Source organism: Polyodon spathula, chromosome 3, assembly GCF_017654505.1.
Source record: "Polyodon spathula isolate WHYD16114869_AA chromosome 3, ASM1765450v1, whole genome shotgun sequence".
Taxonomy (NCBI): domain Eukaryota; kingdom Metazoa; phylum Chordata; class Actinopteri; order Acipenseriformes; family Polyodontidae; genus Polyodon; species Polyodon spathula.
In genome coordinates, this window is record NC_054536.1 from 36,174,192 (window position 1) to 36,184,747 (window position 10,556).

The following is a 10,556-nucleotide window of genomic DNA, read 5'->3' on the forward strand; positions in this document are numbered from 1 at the left end:
CCTACATGGACATATATTTCACGCTTGTCTTTTTACATTCAATGATTACAAAGCTGTAAAGAGTCTGTTTTTCTTGTATGTAATCTTGTCTAAATGATCTTCACTCAGTTTACCTTTTATGTTTTACTTTTGTTAGGTGGTATTTTCAGCTTTTATGCTCCTATTCAAATCACAAATCATTCTTGACTGAAAAGTATCTATTATTGAGAAAAGAAGAAGGCTTGGTGTCCATTCTCTCTCATTTTAAATTTGCAGTCGTGGCTGGGGTTGTATGTTATGGACATCCTTCTTTACATTGGGCTCCACAACATTTAAAGAGGTCAGCTTCGCTGGTTTTGGCCTATAAAACTCCAGACAAAAAGATATGACTCCGATTTTTGTTAACAGGTATTTAAAGGTCTTGTAACTTTTATTAATTTAGTCATTTCCATACATTTTCAAAGATGACCATATGTTAAAACTTCTGGATTCAGACTCAAGACTATTTCCCTATGGACTGAACCTGGAAGATGATACATTTCAAGATTGGAATTCCACCTCAGAACTGTCTATTGTCACAGTGTTCTTAGAACATTAATCTGTAAATCACTGTGCCACTTTCAAACTTAAACATCATGTCTGCCATGCTGTCTGAAGAGGGTGGAAGCCAAAACTTTGTAGCTATTTATTACAATAATTTGTTTTTTCTGCAGTTTATCAATTATATTAAAGTTTAATTAGTTTCCCATTTTATCTCACTGAGACCAACTGCTTATTAGATATATTGGCATCCCTGTATAGATTATCATCTAGAAGCACTGGTGGCATAATGATAGATAATTGTCTCATTTTCAAAGCATGCAGAAATAATGACTACCAATTACATTCATCAAAAATAGAACCACAACCTTGGAAGGCCATTTTCTACGGATCTGTCACATCTTATTCTTGCCTAATGATACATTTAGATTATTAAGTTGATTTAATGCGAGTTATAAATTGCTTGAAAATCATAATTCGTAAATAACTGTCTTCAAAACATAAGAACAAACATTTTAATAGCGATTCTGGAGAGCTTAATGCACGCCTTGCAAAAGTTGGTTTGTGTCTCCTTGGTTCATGTCTCATCTTTCCTGTATCTGAAACAAAGGAAGAATTGTGGTTTTACAGTATGCATCACACACTGGAATTGGACTATTTGTTTTTTAACTAAAATTAATACACAATAATTTTTAAATCATGTCTGCCTCTAATTCCTTCATAAAGGTGGTGGGTGGAAATTCTTTACAATGGCCTACACAGTCACTGTTCCTTCAGGCATTTGCACCATTTTATTGTAGTGGAAACATTTATATTAGTTAATGCTTATGCCAAAAGGGGAATGGCCTCTGTGGACAGTCAGGGTGGCACTGAGTCAGTGGTGGCTGGTCACTTGACACACAGAGGAGGCACATTATAAGGGAGTTGAGTTTTTATAGATACAGAGTATCCGTAGTTACTTCCTATAACTCAGAATATCTATGTCTATTATATATATATATATATATATATATATATATATATATATATATATATATATATATATATATATATATATATAGATATATATATATATATATATATCACATAACCTAATCACATATTTGTTCATCATAAGAAACTTATCACTTATATTTGGATAAAATTCACTAGATGTGATCGAAAAATGACAAACTCTGTTTCAGAGCAGGTGCAGTGACTTATGGTGCTGATTAATAATTGACATCACGAAGATGCTGCAAAATGATCTGTCGATCTTGGGCAGGTGTTGTGACTCTTGGTCTCCAAGTTCGTGGCATGTCATTGACAAAGTGTGTCTGGTTATACCATCACCAGGTATGAGCACCCAAGACGGCGAGCCACATTACGCTGCCCTAGTCCGGTGCTGCTCTCTTGACACATGTGGCATACTGTTGTTTTTTTCCCTTTGATTTTCTTTTTTTGCTTGCTTTTATTCAGGCTTGCAGTTCAACAGCTGAAATCACTCCATATCCAGTGTCCAATCAACTGTCTCACTAATTAGGTGATTAAGTGCATATGCTTCAGTCATAGTCACTCAAGCGTGTCATGGTCAAGAATGATGAATGATTGAGTGATTAAAAAGAAACCAAAAACATTGTCAATGACCATCATTTATATACTTTTTTTTTTTTAAGTGTTATAATAGTGATAAGTTTCTTGTTATGCTCGAGATATATCTATATCTATATATAGCACAAGTATTCAACCCTTTTGCTACTGCAGCCCTAAATGTGATTTGTTTGGTAGGTCACAAAATTAATGAAATGGTTTCAGCCTGTGTGTACTCAAAGTGGTTTAACTTGTAGATAATTTTCCTCAGGGATATAAATACTTTCAAGCTGCAACTCACATAGTGATCCAACAAAGCAACCATGAAGACCGGGGAGCTTTTGAAACAGGTCAGGGATAGAGAGGCACAGAGCAGGGAAAGGGTACAAGAAAATGTCAAAGGCACTGATTATCCCTCTCAGCACAGTGAAGTCCATCATTAAGAAGTGGAAGGTGCATCATACTACCCAGACACTACCCAGATCAGGTCGCCCTCCCAAACTGAGCAGCCAGGCAAGCAGGAAACTGGTTTGGGATGTCACTCTAAGGCCAACAATGACCTTGAGAGATCTGCAAAGTTCTGTGTCAATGTATGTAAAAATGACTGATAACTGAATTCCCAATATATTAAATTTACTATGGACTTTGATGATAAGTTACTATTTTACGGCAAGAAAGATTAAACTGTCAGTTCAGCAATTCTCTTATTATTATAATATAGTATAAGTATAATAATGATGATGAAGATTATGATATTATTGTGGAGGCACTGCCTCCTTTGCCTCCTCTAAGGAGCCTCTACTGCACTGTATACTTTATGAGCCTGCTTTAGTTGATCTGAAGAGATACATGACCAAATCAATTAATATATTCTAGTTCCTTTAGGAAAGTTGGGGTGGAAATTTGTAACTTTTTTTTATATATAGAAACATCTGTTCACTGGAATGCTGGCAAATACTGCACTGTGATTCGTAATTTATAATTTGTAATCTTGCTTTGTGTAATTGTAACAGGACTACTTTGTTCACCCTGTTGACTATTGTACTCTGCATTGTGTTTTTTTAAGGTGATGACACAAAGACATGCACTTTCAGTATCGCCTTTGTTTTTATTCTGCATTGAAAATTAAAAGAAAAGAAAATTGCATTTTAGTCTGGTTACTGCATCTGCATCCACCTTCCTCTGAGACTTCAAAGACAGGAAAGGAAAGACGATTGCGCTTCAGTACCGTTCCCTACATTTGGACTATACCAAAATAACTCAATGTCATTGTTCCGCTGTTTGTTTGTTTATTTATTTATTTCCAAACAGACTGTTCATACAGCTCTATAATAATTAGAAATTCAAGTTAGAAAATGTTGATTTCCTTAGAAAATTACTACACTGTATATTGTACAATTAGCATTACTTGTATAATGGTACGTCTTGCGATGAAAAAAATAAAATTGCCTGACTTTTAAAGTGACAGCAACAGCCTAATGAAACTCTAGTGAAACCACTATACTACTGTTACATAATCAGTGTAATACATTGTTGGTGACAGGCACAACAGGTAAATTGGGTGCTGCTCATTTTAGATAGCATTCTTTTTGCAATAAAGATCCAATTTTATCAGCCTGATTGGGTCAAGAGGTCAAAAGTTATTGGTATGTTTAAATCCTAGCATTTCAAAAAGACTGAGAGAAAAGTGTTATTAACTGATGTGACTTCTGTTTCAGCTATTTATTGTTCAGATTTCTCTAGATGGGGGGGGGGGGGGGGGGGGTGGTAACTTTTTTTCTCCCACAGCAAACAAAAAATCTTACCATTTTGTAAATTTGTAAATGCAAGCCAGAGACTAACCTTTCCTTGGATTTCTTTCATTTTTATTTTAGGGTGTCACACCCCCCCCCCCCCCAAAAGGTGAAATAATCCAAAATAATCCTTACAATATGTTGTAGAAAATGACACATGGCAGAGTATTAGCTACTTGCATAATGAAAAAGTACAAGCTACTTGTATTTTTCCAAGACCTGTTGTTTTTTCTACGATATAGGCTTTAGCAGAAAAATTACTATATAAAAAATTGTCTAGTAAAAAGGAGAAGTAACCGCAAACTGCCAGACGCTGCAGTTTTAGGGAACTGTAGCTGTTGAAATAGAAAAATATGATGTGTGTACCTGACTTTCTACACGAACACCCAACCATCTACCCTGTGATTAAGCTTGCTTTTGTCCCAGTGACAACGTAGACATAATTACGCATTATTATGGGATGTTCTTATGCTCAGTTGTTCTGTTATGAATATTGGTATATAATATATATATTGGTATATAAGGAACTAACCTGTTTTTGTATGTTAGAACACTGCTTGAAGATTATCTAGCACCCTGTGTGTTGAGAGTGTTTTCAGTTTGCAAATTTAAGAAATAAAGGCCTGTGTATTTGGAACTCACAGTCTCTCTTCCTTTTATTAGAATTTCCACGACAACTATCAGTGTACTAGAGCGGCCATTTTGAAAAGAGCATTGAAATAGAGTTTAAAGCTCCAAGTGTAAAAAGCTGTCAGGATGTTAAGAATGAAAAATAAAATTACAGGTACGTTATTTAAACAGTTGTAGCAACACGTGGGGACGTGTAACATTATATTTTTCAGAACCCCGCTATTTACTCTTTAAAGGGTAACTTTACATATTTGTTTTATAAATGTTGCTTTTAAATTTGTTTTTTGGATTCATTATGCAATTTCCAATATAAAAAGACACCTAACACAAGTCTTTAGCGTAACTTAAAGGTTACGGGGACCGAAGCTGACCACATTTTGACCCCTCTATAACTTTTGACCCCTTGAGTCGATCAGGCTGAAAAGATTTTTTTGTTTGCCTTGAACAACCCTGAGTGCAGAGCTTGCTATAAATTGGAGCTGCTAGGGTCTGTACGTAAAAAGGGGGTAGGGCAAAGCCCTGCTGTTAAAGTATTGTTTTGTTTTTATTTAATGTTATTTAAAACAAATGTATTATTTATTTTAGAACAGGGTACCACTCCGCCACTGTGCAGTTTATTATTTTGTGTTTGTATTATGATTTATTTATTCAAATCAAACATTGCACTGACCTCATTTATAGTATGACACAGATTTCAAATTCAACATCGCACTGACCTCATTTATAGTATGACACAGATTTCAAATTCAACATCGCACTGACCTCATTTATAGTATGACACAGATTGCAAATTCAACATTGCACTGACCTCATTTATTAGTATGACACAGATTGCAAATTCAGCATTGAACTGACCTCATTTATTAGTATGACATAGATTGCAAATTCAACACTGCACTGACCTCATTTATGGTATGCCACCGACTGCTGGCTTTGACAGGAATAGATTTCTCCTAGGGCATAATCTTCATCTTCATCTTCATCTTTTTCTTGGACATATTTTTGAGCTTCATCTACATATTTTAATTGCACTTTTCCTGTGGATAATTCTGGCAAAAAAAATAAATAAAATGGGCAACATGGTAAAATACACATTTATATGCTGGTCAGTTAGACATTTTTGATTGATTGATGATTAAGGCAGTCTGTGCTCCTATTGGCCAGGACCCATGTACAAACCCACGGCAACCATGTTGGTTAGATCTCAAAAGCTCTTTTAAATTTCTAAGCCATAATCTTAATGGTTCTTTATACAGTAGCTATAGTTTTTAAACCATCTTTTCACGCAACATTTGTCTCACTCAAGCACATCCAAAAGCACTAGTCACTTAGATTATATTCACAGGGAGCAGAAGAAAATGAATTGCTTGTCAGTCTATCTCCCAATTCCCCAAATAGTGATCTACAAAATAGGTTTGCACTTTGTTTTTGTAAGGTATTAACCACGCCGGGCCGTGCGGTTCCCATGATATATACCACACCTGGGGTGGTGATAAGGCCCTTAACCACCCCAGAAGGGGTATATCATCGGAACTGAACAGCCGGAAGTGATAATAAAAAATAATTAAAACACATTTAAATTAAGACAAAACCAGAAACTTTTATTGTGCACATATCCACAGCGTAATATAGTCCCAAATTGTATATAATTTAATTCATTGTTCGCTTATTAAAAATAAATTGCACATGTTCATTTATTGTAAATGTCTGTATTTAAAGTGCCATCTCACTAGAAACTAGAGGGATGAGCACAGACTGGATGATGGACGGAGTTTTAAATGACACTAAGGAAGTAAGGAGAGCAGCTGTTAGAGACACTGAAGCCGGATCTTGAACTGAGTTTGTTAACTCGTTATATGCAAGCATTTACTATTAAGTTAACACATATTCTAGTACGTTTTCATTCTTTTAGATCTCAAAATATGTTTTTGTTATTTGCGAGACACCCTCGCGTCCAAGTCGTGCCAAATTAAGTTGACGATCGAACCAGACTTTACACACCAATCCGACCGCGGTGTCAGGGGACAGTACCTCAGTTTCCCGCAGATGTTTAAAATCCAGCCCGGTAATTCGGTGGGTTGTGTCTGGCCTTGTCGTTACCTGCTTTTCTAAGTTTTCCTGACTGACAGGAATACATTACTACTGGTTTTAAACTCGCTGTCAGCAGAGATGTTAAAACTTTTACCGTTAAAATATGTTTAGTCCAGCTCAGCATTATAAAACTGGAAACTGAATACTGGTCCTTAGTTTAACTTCTTGCACTGGCATAACATTACCTTATGTTGTTGAGATTTGTTTGGATTTATTTTCATAAAATGAACGTCCATATTTTTTTCTTTAAGTACATTAACCAGCCCTTGCTGTAGTTTTTTTTTTTGTGTGTGTGTGTGCGTGTGTGTCAAAGTTGGTGTTGTATCAGTTTTGTGGATTTTCACCCCAAATGTATTAAAGGAAATAAGTGAAATGCCACTCATTTTTGGCAGTGGTTTGTAAATAATAACAAATAAAATGACAGTTTGCCATGGAATTTAGAATGTAGTGGTGCCTAGTGATTTACTCAGTGTGAAGCGTCTCATTAGTATGCAAGCCATGGTATACGCTATATATACCCACACGTAAGCACGGTCATGTGATGATTTTTAACCAATCAGAGGTGGTTATTTTTTCAAGCCGTGTTATAAATTCTAAATAAACAATTCTAAATTTCTGGGAAAATTTATATATATATATATATATATATATATATATATTATATATATATATATATATATATATATATAGAGATAGATAATATATATATATATATGAGAGAGAGCGAGAGAGAGAGAGAGAGAGAGTTGTGTAGAAGAAGGTAGTTATTTTATGGAAAGAAATAATTTAGAATGATTTTTTTTTTTCACTAAATGGAACTTAGTTACTTACTTCTCAGCTTGCCATAAAAATAGGCGGATAGTGCGACAGCTACTGCCATGACAGCCCAGAAACTGTGGATGAGCACCTCTCTTGATGGTGCGTTTCCTGTTGAAATAAATTAATAAATAATTAAGTACAGTGTAAGATAAATGATGTGGGTCAAATTTTCAAAAAAATATTCCAAGTACACAATTGCAAAAGTATTGGATGAGGCTTCTGTCACTCACCTGGTCTTGTTTCTTCAACTGTCTTTCTAATGAATTGTTCTAATTGTTCAGAGTCTTCACCTGAAAAAAAAGTATATTAAAAAGATGTCTGCCATAATGAAAGTAAATCTTAATCAAATTAGATCAAATTGAACATTTAACTAACCTTCTCCTTCATCAAGTTGATTGGTAAACTCTTTTACAAGTCCTTTATTTTTCTGAGTGTATTCCTTAATTAGTGATGCTAAAATCTGATTGCCTGCAATTGATAATTATATTAGCTGTTAGAATAGCAACTACAGGAGAATGTTCAATATTTCAGAAATAAGTGCTGAAAAAAATGTCTGTCAAACTATTCATATTATGCACACATTTAATTATATCACAATATTCTAAATACTCCTTCTGTTTAAAGTATGCATAGTTTGCAAGTGTATATTTGTATTCCTTAATTAAGACAAATGTTTTTTTGGCTGTTTATAATTCCATAAAACATTAGTGTATACTGTACAGTTCAATTCAGCTCAGTAGCCTAAAAGCACTTTTGAATATAGATTTCTACTGTGATACTTTGTAAATATTGTGACATTTCTTCAAGTTGACGTTGAGTCTGTTCCATCTTTGACTGCAGATCACCTGTAATACAAAATACAGGAGTTACAATGTATTGAACAAATACTGATTATATTACCCACAAATTCATTTTAATTTTGGGATAATCTTTACTAACCTTGACTTTCGATCAAAGTGGTAAGCAACATGTCACTGTGTTTTCCTAAACCTTGAGTGAATTCTCGAAGTTGATCATCTAAAATAGGACAAAAAACTCTGAAGTTAGCAAGGTCAGCAGCAAGTAATTACAAATACAAATTAAAATGCATGCAGATGCTGCACATCCTTACATGATACCAACATGTTACTATGTGATACTAACTTATGTGATAGCAGCACATGAAGTGAAAATGTTCATGAAATTAAATGATAAGAATGTAATTCCATGAATATGATTGCAGGAATACATCAAAAGGATCACAAAATTCCATGATTTTTATCATTAATTATTTAGGAAACACTTAGAATACACAGGTATAGTTAACAGTCTGTCTACATACAGATTAAAATAATATATTCAGGAGGAGAAGACAGTTGTAAAAAAAAAGTATGAATGTTTTTAATTCCTTCTGAAATCCATTTCGCAAATATCCAGATTCTAAGTAATGTTTAATTGTGATTTATAACTGTGGTACAGTAGGGTACTAAAAACAAAGCTTTCCAATGAGAATTCTCAATAGGCTACCTACAGTATTGCGTAATGGTACACAGTAATACACAATAGTACAGATTTGCTTACTATTACTACCTCCCCCAACTTTTCCCACACATATATTACCTGAAAGTTTTATATTCACAGGCATGTTAACATCCCCATTTACCTCCCCCTGGACAAACATTGAAATGATGTTGCTTCCACTTTCTGCAGCCAGAGAATAGTTCACATTGCTGGCTTAAAAAAAAAAACAACACACAAAACAAACCTTTAATTGAGAGAAATTACTGAGTTACTTTATATTATTTCTGTTATAATACCTCAACCCATACAAATGAAGAATGGTAACGAATAATGCATTGGAGTGTGTTTATCTGACAAAGAATTTTAAAAGATACATTTTAACACACGCAGAATTTTAACTGTTTCCCCAAGACTTAGCTAAAGGCTACATGGTTATTTAAAAAAAAAAAAAAAAAAGAAAAAAAAAAAAAAAAAAAAAACAAAAAAAAAAAAAAAAGGATGCATGCTTTTGATGTCAGTGTTCTGGTATTAATGCAACGAAAAATAATAATAACAAAAGTTATGCATCTTGTGACATGCTCCAAAACGGATGTAAGGTGTTATGCTTAAAAAAAAAAAAAAAGAACTGCATACACTTAACTGAAAGTGGTGATGAAATAAACACGCCCAACATTAAAACTTTTTTTCAAAATGGACATAACAAACACATGGCTAAAGCACAACAAAAAGTGTTCACTTTCTTAAATACAATGTAATTGACTGACTTACCACTCGCCATAGTGAGCAATAACACACTTTATCCACAGGCTGATGTTAAAACACTGTATTCCACTGTGAAAGGAAAACAAAACAAAAATATATGTTTTTTTCTTGACGTATTACCACCCCTTGTGAGATAGTGGTGGCGTCCTATATTGGCATTACATCCATAACTCTGAATAAAACATCCTAGCATCCTTGTATATCCTGTCGGGCAAATGCATTTAATAATAAGGAAAACAAAAAGGCACAAAGGTTAACTGACATGAGTAAGTTTTAAGAATGTCAGTAATCGTGCTTAAAAAACATAAACACGTTTTATTAAAACTCCTTACTTTATTCACAGATAACCACTATTTTATTTTAAAGATTTGCATGGCAAATATAATGCTCCTTACCTACAGCAGTAACTGCAACAGTAGCCTCAGTCTTCAACGTTTTTAGGAAGTGAAAGTAAAACCTGAAGTTGATTATAAACCATTAAGCTTAAAAGTACAGTATATGTTATCTTAGGAACAGCACACAATAAAATGTTAAACTGGTACAGTATAAACCAATGATCTACAAATCAACTTCCTGTGCAAACACAGATTCAATTCCTGACTTGAAGCGTAAGGTCCACTAACCATTTCAATTCAACACTATAGGATTCATAACACCCAAAAAAATTCGAAGCTGCACAGGCTGAAGCGTGAACACTCCAGTCCAGCTACAAATCCAACTGGAACCATCGTCAGAGGCAACCGCTAAAAAATGGTGCCTATAACATTAAACAAACTGTTTTGTTAATGCATTCCCTTAGTTTATCACTCTGTATGGCTTTATATTTAAGTTTTAACATGTTCACTGTTTAAGAATGCAATGTTAAAATACAAG

General features: G+C 34.2%; 1 protein-coding gene across 2 annotated transcripts; it reads right to left on the bottom strand.

The window, feature by feature from the left end:
* Positions 1-390: 390 nt before the first annotated feature.
* LOC121313049 lies at positions 391-10,151 on the bottom strand. 2 transcript variants are annotated; one of them, XM_041245175.1, is made up of 10 exons: positions 10,079-10,151; positions 9,690-9,752; positions 9,021-9,130; positions 8,361-8,438; positions 8,201-8,266; positions 7,797-7,889; positions 7,652-7,711; positions 7,434-7,529; positions 5,414-5,560; positions 391-1,118 (listed from the first exon to the last, which is right to left on the bottom strand). In XM_041245175.1, the coding sequence occupies exons 3-9, from the start codon at positions 9,079-9,081 to the stop codon at positions 5,415-5,417; spliced, it is 600 nt and encodes a 199-aa protein (XP_041101109.1). In that variant the 5' UTR covers positions 9,082-9,130; positions 9,690-9,752; positions 10,079-10,151; the 3' UTR covers positions 391-1,118; position 5,414. The 2 variants fall into 2 exon arrangements, with proteins under 2 accessions (XP_041101109.1, XP_041101108.1); XM_041245174.1 differs by having other exon boundaries at positions 9,021-9,134.
* Positions 10,152-10,556: the final 405 nt, after the last annotated feature.

Coding starts and splice junctions, on each gene's coding strand:
- LOC121313049 (XM_041245174.1), bottom strand. Junction 8,439..9,020: donor TGTGAATATAAAACTTTCAG/GTAATATATGTG, acceptor GTCCTATTTTAG/ATGATCAACTTCGAGAATTC. Junction 5,561..7,433: donor TTTTTATGGCAAGCTGAGAA/GTAAGTAACTAA, acceptor TTTTTTTGCCAG/AATTATCCACAGGAAAAGTG.